The 15,841-nt window shown below is 25.4% G+C and overlaps 1 protein-coding gene across 8 annotated transcripts in view; it reads left to right on the forward strand.

Annotated features, from left to right (window-relative positions):
• Positions 1 to 15,841, forward strand: part of LOC111027893 — a 34,308-nt gene that overhangs the window by 2,591 nt on the left and 15,876 nt on the right. For 2 of the 8 annotated variants that reach the window (XM_022306376.1, XM_022306381.1), the window contains exons 2-27: positions 805 to 1,071; positions 1,355 to 1,416; positions 1,592 to 1,774; positions 2,004 to 2,247; positions 4,258 to 4,552; positions 4,617 to 4,804; positions 4,915 to 5,028; positions 5,311 to 5,406; positions 6,255 to 6,387; positions 6,453 to 6,617; positions 6,716 to 6,906; positions 6,970 to 7,083; positions 8,021 to 8,162; positions 8,389 to 8,562; positions 8,643 to 8,833; positions 10,189 to 10,296; positions 10,363 to 10,507; positions 10,562 to 10,723; positions 10,804 to 10,994; positions 11,060 to 11,173; positions 11,269 to 11,413; positions 12,376 to 12,588; positions 12,650 to 12,846; positions 14,963 to 15,076; positions 15,405 to 15,543; positions 15,609 to 15,782. In XM_022306376.1, the coding sequence (XP_022162068.1) occupies positions 1,403 to 1,416; positions 1,592 to 1,774; positions 2,004 to 2,247; positions 4,258 to 4,552; positions 4,617 to 4,804; positions 4,915 to 5,028; positions 5,311 to 5,406; positions 6,255 to 6,387; positions 6,453 to 6,617; positions 6,716 to 6,906; positions 6,970 to 7,083; positions 8,021 to 8,162; positions 8,389 to 8,562; positions 8,643 to 8,833; positions 10,189 to 10,296; positions 10,363 to 10,507; positions 10,562 to 10,723; positions 10,804 to 10,994; positions 11,060 to 11,173; positions 11,269 to 11,413; positions 12,376 to 12,588; positions 12,650 to 12,846; positions 14,963 to 15,076; positions 15,405 to 15,543; positions 15,609 to 15,782 (3,946 nt within the window). In that variant the 5' untranslated portion in view covers positions 805 to 1,071; positions 1,355 to 1,402. Of the gene's footprint in view, positions 1 to 804; positions 1,072 to 1,354; positions 1,417 to 1,591; positions 1,775 to 2,003; positions 2,248 to 4,257; positions 4,553 to 4,616; positions 4,805 to 4,914; positions 5,029 to 5,310; positions 5,407 to 5,681; positions 5,868 to 6,254; positions 6,388 to 6,452; positions 6,618 to 6,715; positions 6,907 to 6,969; positions 7,084 to 8,020; positions 8,163 to 8,388; positions 8,563 to 8,642; positions 8,834 to 10,188; positions 10,297 to 10,362; positions 10,508 to 10,561; positions 10,724 to 10,803; positions 10,995 to 11,059; positions 11,174 to 11,268; positions 11,414 to 12,375; positions 12,589 to 12,649; positions 12,847 to 14,962; positions 15,077 to 15,404; positions 15,544 to 15,608; positions 15,783 to 15,841 lie in introns of those variants that run through there. The other 6 variants (XM_022306380.1, XM_022306378.1, XM_022306379.1 and 3 more) reach the window with 6 other exon arrangements.

The following is a 15,841-nucleotide window of genomic DNA, read 5'->3' on the forward strand; positions in this document are numbered from 1 at the left end:
AATAATAAATAATAATTAATTTAGGTATGACTTTAACTATTGCATAAACAGTTAATTTTGTATATCCAAACTAGTAAGTAGGGTTTTAGTTTTATTGATAGCTATTGATATAAAATAAAATGACTTTGAATAGAAATTATTTATTAGGTATTTATGCTTTTTTCAGTTACAATAAACCTAGACATTTTTATTAAATATATACAAATATTTATTTATAAACAAGTTTGGGTTAGTTTCATCGATATTTTAATAATTTCTATGTTATAGACTAAGTATACTTTAAATTAATTTTTATATTTAAAAAAAATATGACAATCTTTTATTTGTTATCTAGCATTGATTAGATTTTACCAATGTTCATTCAAAAACATTCAATAGGTAATATTGAATCATGGAGGTTTAGTTAAACCTTAAGAGTAGGATTGGTAACATAAATAGTTAAATTATGTGTAAGACTAAGACATAAGACTTAAATATATGTTATATGACTATATTATATTTATATATATATATTATGTTAAACCAAATTCAATCAACTAACATCTATTGAAAATTAAATATTCATTGGTATATGTAATCTTGATATTTTTATGTTTTTGGGTATTTATACACTTTTAGGAAGTCCATTTTCAAATCTCAATATCTCTATTGTAGTATAGTATAGTAGCTTAGTACCTAGAATTGAAATAATATATGATCTTTAAAAACTTTAAACAAAATAAGCTTTTATTCTTTTATTTTGTTGAAATATGCCCTTAAAAATGAATAATTTGCATACCCATTGGTACATTCTTTAAATTTTAGTGAAATTTTATTGTTGGAGCTACCAGTTAATGATTGCTATTTGTATGTGTTGTTGAGTTAAACCGTTTTGCAAGTATTAATTAATATAATCATGTAATATAATATAATACAAGTGTAATAAGAACAATGTCATAAATTGGGGACTTTCTTCAAAATACTATACCTCTGTAATTTCACATAACTGAAATTAGACTATAACCATGCTGGTGTAGTGCCTTACCAAAAAGGAGCAGTCCTAGAAATTATGAAATTTATAACTATTTAAAGGTGAGTCTTAGAAGTTAAATTATTAATTACCTATACATATTGTGATAAAATTACGAGTATTGATGTCTATTATTATATGTTTTTTTTATTTATATTAATGTATTAACTAAAAATAGTGTAATTATGTGTTAATATTTACTAAATATGTAGTAACTATTTAATAATTGTTTTATGTTTTATAAATTGCTAAGATAAATTTTAATCCCCCATAAGTATTATATTTTGTAGAAATTTGGTGGTTAAAAAATATTTGGTAATTAAGTAAATCTTTTTTTGTTTGCAGTACACTTATTTTGAGTATTAATTGAGTGTTTGATTCCAGAAGTATAATATGGAATCGGATAGGTAGGTACAAATAGTTATTATTTATTTTAAAATTAAATAATTAGGTAAACAGGTACTGTTAATTATATACTGGTAATAATTTTTATTTTTAATTTGTGTATAGTACAATTTAAAACCAATAGTACTATATATATTTTAATAACACAACACTAGGTGACCACTTGATTATTTTTAGATCACCATTTCCATTACTTAATGATACCTTAAACTATTTGGACATTGGAATAACTGGAAAAATTAAACATATTGTAAGAAACAAATACAATACGTTTATTTTTCACCTATTGTTGCAAGAATGTGAATCTATTAATAATGATGATATTAATTTGGCTTTACTGAATGAACCAGTCATACCTTTGTAAGTTAAAAATATTGTTTGTTTGATTATTATTTTATTATTTCCTTAACTTTTTGAATTAGTTGTTTACTATAATGATATATTTTATAACTGTCAAAAGAAATTCTAAAAAAAAGTTCTACCTTTCTATTATTTTTATAAATTAAATGAATGTTTTTACTATTTTGCTATTTTTCATATTTTATACAGATTTACACATTTGTATTAATTTTTTAAAATGTAAATTAAGGTCTAATATACAACCTGGTTCATTACTGGCTTGTCTTCATCCACAAAATAAAACATGGATGCGGTGCTATGTTGTATCTATTTTGCATCACCAGGCTAATGTTGTATTTTGTGAAACTGGTGAGTTGACTAAAACAAAAAAACTTAAAGATATTCCAGAAAAGTACAAACATATACCAGTTATTACATTTGAAGCTGAGGTTAAGTGTATTTGTCCTTATGGAAAATTAAAACATTTAATGGAGGTAAATTCAAAATCATTAACCAATCTAGTTTTTTATATGTAATTGTATGATGAATTATTAATTTTCAACCAACTAAATATTTTTTAATGAAACACAATTCTAATATCTTAAGCATTAGCATAGATATAAAGACATTGGTAGACAATACTAATATCTTAACATACAAGTGCATATACATTTACAAATACGTCAAAATTTATTAATATCTGCTAACAAATGTACTATGGATATTTTCTTATTTGAAAAACTATTTACAAATAAGTTTTAATTAGATACTTAAAAAAAGTTGAAAAAATATGTAGTTGATACTAATTAGTCAGTGCTTCACTGGTTTGTCTTTTTAACTTAATAAAATAATAATCATAAAAATATTTATTTATCAACAACAATAATATGTTTGATACAATTTAATATTGCAAGGTTAGTTTACAGTAATCCACTAAAGCAGCCTATGGTTGTGGTATGAGGTGGGTTTAAGATAGAACAAAAATTAAATAAAAAATAATTATACATACAATATATGCAATAAAACTAAATTTACTATATTTTTCAAATAATGTATAAATCATATATGCCTAATTATAATATTATTACATGACAAAATCCATACATTTTACTATCTTACTGTCAATGTTAAATGTGGCCTACAAAATTAATATAGTTATTACCAAAAATAGATAAATTAATTTTTAACCAAACACAAATTTTGCTAAAAACTAATAGTGAAGAGGGGATAAAACTTATTAAATTGGTTCTGACTTTTAGGATTAAACCCCAACTTCAACTCTTATATCTAGTAGCAGAGTATGTAGTGAGAACTAAATTAAGTCCTCATTGTTAGTTATACAAGGTATCCAAATTAAGCAGACAATAATCATTAAAAATATAATTACTGGGGTATTGCCTTGTCGTAAAAATTATACATTTTAAAAGTTAATTGTTATCTTAGATTTATTAATTTGAATATTATATTATGCACATTCCCAAAAAAGGTAGCCCATAACTAAAATGATTTGAACCAAATTTATGAAAGTTATAACTTTTAAGTTTGGTGACAAAATATTTCTGAGTAGACTAAAAATACAAAAAAATGTTCTTACAATATTGTCGATATGATCAATATGAATATTCCATTTTTAACTATCATTAATAAAAAAACTTAAGTATATTGCAGAATTAAGTTTTTTTAAAACCTATCCTCCAATATTATTTTGAATAGGTAGGTATTGTATTATTGTACAGAACTATTTTATACCTGGACATATCAATATTCAATTTTAATAAAATGTAAATAATAAGACTTATCAAAGTTTAGTCCTAGAGAGTTATTGTATGATCATTTATGAACTAATGCTAAACCAGATTTGGCTTTAACTTAAAGTTTATCCATGGAATTGTCATTAAAAAGAAAAATGACAAAGTAGAATTAACTGTATCATCAGCAAGGCAAATTACCTTACCAAAATTTACATTTAACAATCCATTGATATAAATCAAAAATAAAACACTGGCCTAAAACAGTCCCTTGTTGAACACTAAAAGTAGTTTTTCTCCTTTACTAAAAATATAATCTTTTCTAACTACTTGTGATCCATTGAAAAAATATAATTGAAATAAATCTAACGGTACCTAGTACTACCTACTCCTCAAATACCATAATATTCAAGTTTTTTAATCATAATATTTTTATTAATAGAATCAAACCCTTTTTTCATGTCAATAAATATTTCTTATACCTAATTTTAAAAATTAATATTTTCATGTATATACATCTAGTTACATTAAAAATAGCATGATTGTTGAGTCCTTTCCTAAAACCATATTGATTACAATTGAAAATATATAAGTTTATTGGATCTATAGCACCTAACACAATGTACTTAATGTTTATTCCTTTAAGTGTTGAATTAAAATTATTTACATCATTAAAAGAATGTTGGTGCAGTAATAATATTCCAACCTTAAAACTGCTCTACTACATTTTAATTATTATTTTTATCATAATTTCAGAATTTCAAAGATTATTGTGCAAAATTCGAACCATTTAAAATTAAACCAAACAATGAAATGTATAAAACCATGAAACTTTTTTTTAAAACTACATCTATTGAGTTCATCATAAAAAATTGGGATCTACAGAAATGTATGAATGTCGAAGACTCAAATTATAATTCACTTATGTTTAAAAATGGTAGTTCTGTCGTCATAGCGAAAGTAGAAATTTATGATTGGAGGCATATATTTGTGAGAAGTGTTGATCATTTTGTTAATGTTTGTAAGCAATTGCAGACACATTGTGAAAATGGTAATTTCAGTTAAGATAAAATATTTGGTAAATATGGTGCTTAGTGTTAGTTTTATTTTTTCAGCTTCAAATATTTTAAGAAACCCCACTATAGGTGATATCGTTGCTGTAAAATGCACAGATAAATTTTACAGAGGGAAAGTCATTGACATATTAGAAAATTCATGGTTTTCTTTATATTTAATAGACAATGGTTGTGTGATATCTGCTTCAATTGATTGTATAGTCGATTTACCAGACACATTAAAAAAGGTATAGATCTATAAACTTATTGATTAATATATAATTTTAAATGGTAGAATTTTATAGGTCTATTATAATATGTATACCTACTGTATATGATCTTTTTTTATGTATCCTAGATTCCACCAACTGTATGTTTAGTTGGTTTAAAAGATATAACTTTAAAGCCTTGGACACATGAAACGTCTTTGTATGTTGAACAATTATTTGAAAATTCTACAACCATGGTATTGGTAAGAAATCATCATGTCGATTTAATTAAAATAAATTAAGATAAATAGTACATCCATATTGTACTAAATAGTATTCTTTTGAAATTTGCTTAGGGTAGAACCCTGAGATAGTGAGTTATACCAAAATATTAATAAATTGGTAGGAGATTGTAAAATTAAAATGTTGTTATTATTAGAGTTTCTTCGACATTTAATATTGTATTTTTTTAAATTGTGTTTCTATTTTTTATTTTTCATTGATTGTATTTTAATATTAAATAATTAATTTTTATCATATTTTAGGAATACCCTGACCATGATCCTTTTGGTTTGGATTCTGTAACTTTAACTATTATTAAAAACAATGAAGATGTAAATGAACATATTAAAGAACTTCTAGTAAGACAAATTTAATTTGAAGTATTTTATTCGTTATGATATATTATTATTGGAACTATTTATTTATTTATTAAATATCAAGATAACATAACATGATCATGTCAGTCATAATATACTTAAATGAATTTATAACAAAATAGTTTTGACATTGTTTATCAATTCATATATTATGTGTTTATATGTACATATCATACTATCAATTATTATAATAGTTATTACAAGTCTATTGTAGATAATATGAAATTTCTTCAATGTAAATACAGTAAAACTTCCCTATAAGACAGAAATCTTACAAAAGAAAATAACAGTCCCTTATAATTATATTTTATATGTCTCTATGTAAGAAATCTACTTAAAGTGGAAAAATAAGTTGGCACCGAGCAGTTCTGTTATAATAAGGTTTTACTGTACTTTTGATAGTTTTATTAGATTCACTTGGAACAGAAAATATGAAATTTGTGGTAAATATAATCTTAAGTAATAATAACATGTACAATTGTTGCTCAAAAATGTATGTTAAATTATGTCTTACAATGTTAAACATAGGTTTTTACTGTGGTTAGTTACTATTTTAACTTGTGTTGGAGTGATTATTCATTTCATAAAATTGTTTTTATTCAAAGTCATTATTATTTTTATCAAAAACTTAGTTTTACTTTATTACTGAACCAAAATGGATGTATTTTTTTTAAATTGATTATGAACTCAACTAAATAATATGTACAGTTCATTAATAACCATTATTTGTTCTTGAGAATCATAAATGTTCTTATAATTGCTACTACATTAGGTTTATGAAATTGTAATTATGTTTTGTTAATAAATGTTATTTCTTTGTTTTTAACTAGACATTTGTGGAAAATCCATCAAATGACAATGATTATACAAGCTTAAACAATTGTGTACACGATTCCAACAAATTATTTGATTTACAGTCCAATACAGTTATTCCTGTGAAAGTTGACTCCGGGGTGAAATCAGGTTTATTATTTTTTGTTTTTTCCTGGTAATATTAATCAAGTAAAGTTTTTTAAATTTAAATTTAGATTCTCTAGCTATGTCAGAACAATTAGAATGTTTCTTGCCATCTGGCAGTATAGTTTACATGACTGGTGTTGTGGATCTGAAAGAAATATACATTAGAAAGTTAGAAGATCATGATGACAACCATGAACAATTCTTGGATATGGTTAATGAATTCTGTTCATCAGGTAAATGTTAACTATATTTTTATGATTTATATACAAATTACAAACTAAATTCATTGATCTAGAAACAAATTCAATTAATGGTTAATTATTTGTTTTAGCGGTACCAATTAATAGGCCACTGATCATTGGAGAAATTGTTGGAGCTCAGTCTACAATAGATGATAATTTTTACAGGGGTAAAGTTTTAAAACAAATTGACGACATCACTTATTCATTGCAATTTATTGATTTTGGTGATAAGGATAATGTACCTCTATCAAAAATATTTGAAATCCCCAAGCATTTTATGGTAATATATTCATTTTTTATTTTAGATAAATTGTTCATATATCTAAATTTTTTCTATTTATAGACTCCATCAAATGTGATTAAAATAACTTTGAAAGGAGTAAATGATATTCCACTGAATGTAGATGCTTTAAACTATGTTTCTAATTTATTGTCCACTTGTGAACCAATGATAATCGTAAGTATTGAAATTTATATTTTGTTAAAATGAATTGAAATATTAAATTTATTTATTGTTTTTACTTACTTGAGCTAGTTTTATCCTGAGAATAATTATGACAACAGCAATTCCATAGCTCTTGAGCAAACATTATAACTTGAATTGTGTTGCACACTAACATTTATTTTCTCTGTCCGTCTCCTGTGTAGTATAGTTACAAAGGTATTCCGTAATTCCACTATCACGAATCTGGTTATGCTTAAAACAAATGGATCTGTGATGAATTTTTTGAAGAATCACATTTCCTGTACAATGGAAGCATAGCTGGTAAAGATAGTATTTTTGATAAGTTATTAATGGTTTAAAATTAAATAAATAAAAATATAATATCAAGTTAATCTTTATAAAAAAGAAAAAAATCTAGCTGTGAAAGTACGAAATACCATACCCACAATATTATATGTAAAACAGGCAGAGAAAAAAAATAGTGGTTAATTATAATATGTACTCCATCTCATATAAGAGTAACACCAGGTTGGCGACTGATTTCTATCTGGTCCAGTCAGACTACATCCCTTGGTAAATTGGTGGTTTTTGTCAACAGCTTTTGTCAGCTTTTGTTGTCAACACTGTGGTTAAGAAATATCTTTTTCATGTTAATCTTACTAAAATGCAAAGTGGATATGAAATTTGTTTAAAGTGTGTCAAAAGTGCTTTATTTGATGAGTGTTTTTCTCACCTATTACCATGGTGTGCAGAAGCTTGCCTGGGGTTACTCTTTTGTGTGACAACTAACATATTTTTTTTGACTAGTTTAAATCATTATTTAAAATGTTTTGATGAATATCGTTATTTGTCATAGTTCACAATGTCTACAATTTGTTCTTCTATCTAATGGCAAATTGTGTATAAAAATTATTTCTTTTTCAAGCTTTCATTTTATATTTTAATTTAGGAATTTTCTCCAGTACAACCCCTTAAAGAAGTTTCTTTAACAACAGTGAATGGTAATGAAAATGTGAATAAACGATTAAATGAATTACTGAATAATGATAACAGTACATCAACAATAGAGTTAAAAAATCAACTTGAACAAGGTACCTAGGCTATATAATATTGTTTATATTTAAAGTTGTAATACACAGTATGTCCTATAAGTTCTGTAGATTATTTGGTATGTAACACGCTTGTGAGACAGAGACAAAATATATCTGGAAAGTGACGTTTTAAGTAAAATATTAGTACACAATGTTTCATGGCTACCATGTATGTGCACATCTATATTAAAAAAATAATTCAGAAATATTATCTATTATGTTTTAGATAATGTTGAAAAAAATACATGTAGTAATGGAACTGCACCAGGATTAAAAAAAGGAGATTCAGTTTACATTTTAACATTCATAAATGTACATAATTGCTTTGTTCGTAAAGTTGAAGATGATACTGACGAGCTAACTAATTTCCTAGAAAATGTGAATTCATATTGTTCGGCTGGTAGTTATTGTTTTCATTTTACTATTCATAAAATTTGATGATATTTGTCCAAAGTTTAATGGGTTTTCAAACTTTGTTAGAAACCCCTATTGGGAAATTACCAAAATTAAACGACTTGATTGGAGCTAAATCAATAGATGGATCTTTCTACAGAGGAAAAGTTGTAAAAAAAGTAAATGATAATAGTTATGATGTACAATTTATTGATTTTGGGATTGAGGAGAATGTTAGTTTATCTGATATTGTTAATCTTTCCACTGAATTTAAACAGGTATGTAAAATATAATCTAAAAATAAAACAATTTATATTTAAAAAAGGTGCTCAAGTTCACTTTTAAAGATTGAGATTAGGGATGTTATTGAACAATAATATTTTATGGACTATATTTTTATTAAATACTATTACTCAATTTTGTTCATTAAAAAATAAATAAATATGAAATACGGCACTATTGGTATATTTGTCAAATAATTTAAAAGAAATGGGCAATCTGCCAACCTCTATTATGTACAAAAATATTTCACAGTAACAGTTGGCTTAACTATTTTGTTTTTGGAATTAAATTTCTGTAACCAATAGCAACCTTATATATATGACGAACCATTTAACCATATAATTTTCAAAATATGACTATTTTTGAGCTATTTATGGGCATTGGACAATTTCAATTTGTATTTGGAAGTTTTTTTTCATAAATAATTTTCAATTTTTTCAATTTTTTTCATAATTTTAATGCTTATAAAATAAATTTTGTCTATGTATTTTTAATATTTTTTTTATTGCTATTGTAACAATGTGTGAAGACAAGAAACTTTGTATTCAATTTTCAAGCTTTTTGACTCAATAAATAAAGTTGTATTGACATTTATAGAAAAAGAAAAACTAAAAGAATTTTAAACAGCATTAAATATTATAAAAATTCTATCATTTAAAAATTTGAACTTAAATGCTCATAAAAATTTAATTTGACCTTTGATATAGTTCTATTTTGGGGAATGGTAGTCAAACTCTCGAGAAATCTTTTATTTAATTTTCAAGTTTTTTTCGGATGATACTTATAAAAGAATTAGAGGAATTTAGATTTTGACGTCCTCGATGTCTTCTGAGCACCGCCTCCTGCACTGCCTACCCCAACTGATGCCATGGGTTCTCAATCTATATAGTTTATTGTCGCATGTTTCATGTCATAGATTATAGATTTGCTTACTTACTAGAAAAGATACCAAAGTTGAAAATCGAAGCATTACTTCTACTACTTATCATGTACACAAAAGCAAAAAAAAAAAAAACGTTCATCATTGTATAATCAATGCATTCATCGCTCACAATCTATAATTAATGCGAAATAAATTTTTTAGTCTCAACATTTTGATTAGGTTGGTTTGAATGCAATTTGATATTCTAATATTGTATAAAATAAAACAAAATCATGACTTAAATTATTGAATTTTAATTTGTAAGATTCTTGAAATGGAGAAATATACTGAAAAACTTTTCAAAATATAAATTGTTCTAAAGTATACATATTTTGTACGGTTTATTTCAACCTATGGATTTTTAAAGAGAATCATAACACCAGAAAAGTAATATCATTACATGTTTGTGTTGCCTCATTATTTTTTTAGGTGATTCCTACCACAATTTTGATTAAACTGAAAAACGTTTCATCTCTTGTGTTAAATGAAGCAGCTCGTGAATATATCACTTTTATCTCTGATGGCGTCTTGATAATAGTAAGTTGTTTTTGAGTTAATAATTATTGTACCATAGTTGTCTTAACTAGTAAATTAAAAAAATAGGACACGATAGACAATACAAATGAAGTAATACTGAAAACTGAAGATAATGAAAATATTAATAATCGTCTAAAGGAATTAATGTTTGAAAATGTCAAGGAAATAAATATAAATGATTTGATTGAAATTGATGAAGAGTTCAAATCAGGTTTAAATTAAATCATTAAAGGATTTAGCTATTATTATATTACATTAATTTTAGATCAATCTTTAGTAGAATGTAATGTTATTACCTTGAAACCGGGCAGTGTAGTTTATTTGACGGCTTTTGTCAGTATGGATGAAATGTATATAAGAAAGTGGGAAGATTACAATGACGAATTTCATAATTTATTGGACAAAATTAATGAATTCTGTTCATCAGGTAAATATGAATTTACAATTAAATTATGAATTAGTATTTATGAACAATAAATTTACTTTGTTATTGAATATTTCTTTTAGCTGAACCAATTAATAGACCTTTGATAATTGGTCAAATTGTTGGAGCTCAGTCTACATTAGATGGTAGTTTTTATAGGGGAAAAGTTTTAAAAAAAATTGACGATGTTACTTATTCAATACAGTTTATTGACTTTGGCGATAAAGATAATGTACACTTGTCAAAAACATTTGAAATTCCCACAGATTTTATGGTAATGCATACATTAACCATTAAAGTTAATTATAAGCTAACATTATTCTATGTATCATTTGTTAGGTTCCTTCAACTATTATGGAAATAAATCTTAAAGGCATTAAGTCTCATTCATTAACCATTGAAGCATCAAACTATATTACAAACTTGTTATCAACGTATGAGCCATTGTCAATAGTAAGTTTTGTTTGAATATTCTACTAAAGGTATAGATGTAATAATAATATTTTATTATGTATTGCAAAATTTTTTTAATATTCAATTTTGTCTAGGATTTTGATGATAATTTTCCTATTAAAGATGTTACACTAGTAGTAATTAAAAATAATGAGAATGTTGCCGAGAGTTTAAATCAACTTCTAAAGGATGAAAACATTAGTATACCTAAAAATGTTGTTGAAGATGAACATGTAAAAGGTATAATTATAATAATTTTCGTTTATTTAATACATTCTATAATAATTAATATAAAAAATATGATTTGTAAATTCTAAAATATTCTTGCTTTCTATACTCTGTTGAGGTTAAGAGGATGTTATACCCGCATGTGTTGTCTTACAAGTGCTTAACATACCAAATTTCACATGGGCAGATCATGTTTAGCTCCGTTTAAAAAATTAAAATGTATCGACTTGATATTGTGGGCTTTTTCTTATATTTTAATTTTGAAGCAATTTATGAGTATTTTAAAGTGTAAATTGCTTGTACATCTATTTAATACTCATAGTTTTACTTTGAAATTAAAATATGAGAAAAAGCCCATGAGATGCCCTAGATAATAATCTTAACTTTGATTTTCATAAGAGGTCAATACACTCTAATTTTTAAACTGAGCTAAACGCGATCTGCCGAGTGTAAAATTTACTATGTTAAGCATTTGTAAGATACAAGACATAGAGAGTATGACATTATCTTAAGAAACATAGTCAGTTGCCAACTATGTGCTAGGCCATATGCAATACTACATGGTAGTTAACTCCATAAGATTGACAAACTGGTGTTGACTGACTGCGGCCATACTAAAATTGGTGCCACTGAATATGTTTTTTAATTTGAACTGAGTATAGTTATAGTATAGTATAGTTATACGCATTAATTGTTAATTATTTATGTAATATTGATGTCTTTGTATAAAGATCAAACAGGTATTTACAAAATTAAAAAATTAAAATATGTAACAGGTTATACCTATATTTTAATTTTGTTTATGATATAATATAGAGTAAATAATACAATTCAGTAACTAAATAAATATTATGATCATTTTCTATTTTAATTTTCGTATTGTCAAATGTTTTAATTATTGTGGTTACGTATGCCCTATTTGTACATAGTATTTAATCACCTATGACAATTTAAGTAAAATTTTTTTTTTGAAGTAGAATTTACGGAGTTACCAGACATACCTAAAGCATCTGAAGTTATTGTTAAAGATCCTGAGTTGTGTGACAAAACAAATAAACTGAACAATGGGGACATTGTCTTTATTACATCATATATTGATTTGTATAATATTTATGTCCGCAAACTTGAAGATGTTAATGTCGAATTTCAAAATCTTATTGAAAGTGTCAATAATTGTTGTATTTTGGGTCAGTACTTTACCTTAAGAAATCATTTTGTTGCTTAATTTAATGTTATCTTTAACTATAGGAAATACTTCCGAAAGTAAATCTCCAGAATTAAATGAAATCGTAGGCGCTCAAAGTTCAGTTGACGGACGTTTTTATCGAGCAAAGATAATTGAAAAAATTGATGAAAAAACTTATGAAACAATTTTTATTGATTTTGGTTTTGAAGAAAGTGTGAATGTTGCCAATATTGTTCCACTACCTATACAACTACAACAGGTTAAATTAAGTTAAATTAGTAGTTATGATTAAGTGACACATTTGTTTAAAATAATATTAACCTCAAGAAAGTCTATTATTTAAATCATATTGTCTTGTATTTAATACTAATTTGATGTTCAGTTAAGGTTTTGAAATTACATTTTTAATAAATAGAGTGATTTTTGATTTTAAAGAACATTTGTTGTTTTGAAATCTATTATGAGGACGCCACACCCACATGTGTTGTTTCCGTCTTACAAGTGCGTAACGCTCAGCAGTTCACATTTTATGCCGTTAGTTAAAAAATTAGAGCGATTTGACCTATTATAAAACTTGATGGTAAGAACTTAATCTGTGTTTTGCTGGAAGTTTTTTTACGATAATTCAGTTTTTAAGTGATTTATGAATATTTTTAATTTACATTTCTTATAAAAGCAAACCTCAATTAAAAACTGAATTAACGTAAAAAAAAAACTTCTCAACAAAAACCAAATATAGTTCTTACCATCAAGTTTCATATTAGGTCAATTCATTCTAATTTTTTAACTAACCGCATAAAACGTGAACTGCTGATCTTAAATTTGTTATGTTACGCGTTTTTAAGACGGAGACAACACATGCTGGTGTGTATTTGTAACAAAAACTTACTTTTTTTATAAACTATTTCGGCATTCGTGTAGCAGGTGATCTACTGCAGTAGAGTGATCTGCTAATTTAGGACGAGTGATCTACGTAAAAAACTAAAAAATTTTTTTTTTAATTGTATAAAAACATAATATTTTTTATTTCGACTACCTACGTCATAATATTATCATACAAATATTCTTCAAATATCAAAAAAGAAAAAATAATTTGCCAAATATAATACAAATTTCAATTACAGTAAACATTTTTAGTATCATTTAAAAATTTTAAAAAAGTATCTTGAACATTAACTGATCTCCATCATGCTTCAATCAGATGACGATGTAATAGTTCTTTTGTACCTAGTTCATTGCATTTCGCGAAACTATCGTAAACAGACTTACATATGTTGTGTTAGATACAACAAACTACGATCACCCAACTATGATTTTTCTTGACAATTTTACATTTATAAAAATTAAAGTAAAACATAATATGCCCAATATGCTAAAAATTGCATTTCTTAAAATATGACGAAATATTATGCAAAAATATACAAATTCAAACTTAGTATTTAATTTCACTATTTCATAAAACAAATTTATATCTCTCCTAGAATAATATAATATAATATACCTAATAGTAGGTAATAATAATTGTAGATCACTAACTACACCTAGTATAATACGATAAATCACCTGATACACCCAAAACGAGGTAGTAGATAACCTGCTACACGAATGCCACTATTTCAAATTTTTTTTTTATTGGAATAACATTCATTTTTTTAATTTCAAAGCATAATATTTTTGGAGTACATACTGAAGATTTATAAAAATTAAATTTTGGACAATTCAGTTTTTAAAATTAAAAGATCTAATTTAAGATTAGCAGAGTGGTGTGGCACAGGGTTTCCCTGCACAATTTTTAGTCCACTTCATTATTCTTTTTTTTTCTTTTATAAGCCCAGCTACTATGGCCATTAGGTGTTTTGTAGGTTTGTTGGTCTGTAGGAGGAGGAACGATAGGTTTTAACACTTGTGTGTTTTGTGTTAGGCAGAGTTTTTAATTGGGCACCCTTAGGTTTCTGCCATGCCCAGTTGGAGGATGGCAGCCTCTTTCCAGACAGATGGACTCAACCACTCCGTCCCCTAACTCTAATCATATATATTGAAATACTCCATATCATTTTTCAGCTTAAATAAAAAATACCTGTTGTCGTATAGCATAAATTTAATAAAAAATAGTAAAAATGTTATTTGTTTTCTTAGATTTTGTTTAATAATAATGCAAAAATATTTTTAATAATTTTAATAATTTTTCAAATAAGATGTGTTAAATTAAGTTAATCAATACATTAAATGTAATAAATTAATTAAAAAAAAAAAAAAAATTAATTTAATTACATTTTAAGTATCTTATCTACCGAAAGCTCAGTAATTGAATCACCATATTAATTTAATTATATGTTGTATTTTTTTACTAATGTTATTATACCAAATATTTGTAGGTGACTCCAACTATTACTCTAGTTGGGCTCAAAGGTGCAAGTTTTGAAAATCTTAATTCAGAAGGCCATAACTATTTAGAAAATCTGATGTTACTCTGTGAATCACTGAAAATAGTAAGTAAAAAACTTACTTTGTTTTCTATTTATTATTTAAACATTCAGGTGAGAGTTAGTAAACTTTGTGATTTCTCCTTGATTCCTCTATTATCAATGGGTAAGGATTTGGTACAAAATTTATTTTTGTATCTTCTTATATTATGACCCCTTCAACAAAAACATAATTTGATAATGTTTTTAACTTTATGTCCTATCGACTGTTGTTGATAACTGGTGTCTATTAATAATCATTAGTGGCAGCTGTACTCAGTATTAAATTATCACCTCAAATAAATGAATTTATATATGTATTGCTTTGAGCTCAATGAATTATTGTTTAATGAAGGAGTTTGAAGATTTAACTAAAGTGAAGTTCACTGTCATTAGCAACAATCAAAATGTGATAGATCATTTAAATGAATTGCATGTGGACAGCACCACAACGGACAGTACTATCATCAATAATTCTTTACAACTTACTTCTGGTAAATCTAAAACTAAATAAAATATTATTACAATGTTTATAATTTTTATATAATTTGAACTTAAGGTATGAAGTATATATCTAACAACATCACTGTCCCTCTGATTCCACCATTGACGAACAAATGCATAATTACTATTCATGCGTTTATTAGTTTAAAGGATATTTATATCAGTGTGCCTTTTAATAAAACTGAAGTCGACAAGTTTTTAAAAGACTTTTCTGTCTATTGTTTGACTTGTAAGTATTAAAAATAAAAAAATCAATAGTTTGGTATACATGAACAGCATTTCTTGTTT

Source organism: Myzus persicae, unplaced genomic scaffold (assembly GCF_001856785.1).
Source record: "Myzus persicae strain clone G006 unplaced genomic scaffold, MPER_G0061.0, whole genome shotgun sequence".
In the NCBI taxonomy this organism is placed as follows: Eukaryota; Metazoa; Arthropoda; class Insecta; order Hemiptera; family Aphididae; genus Myzus; species Myzus persicae.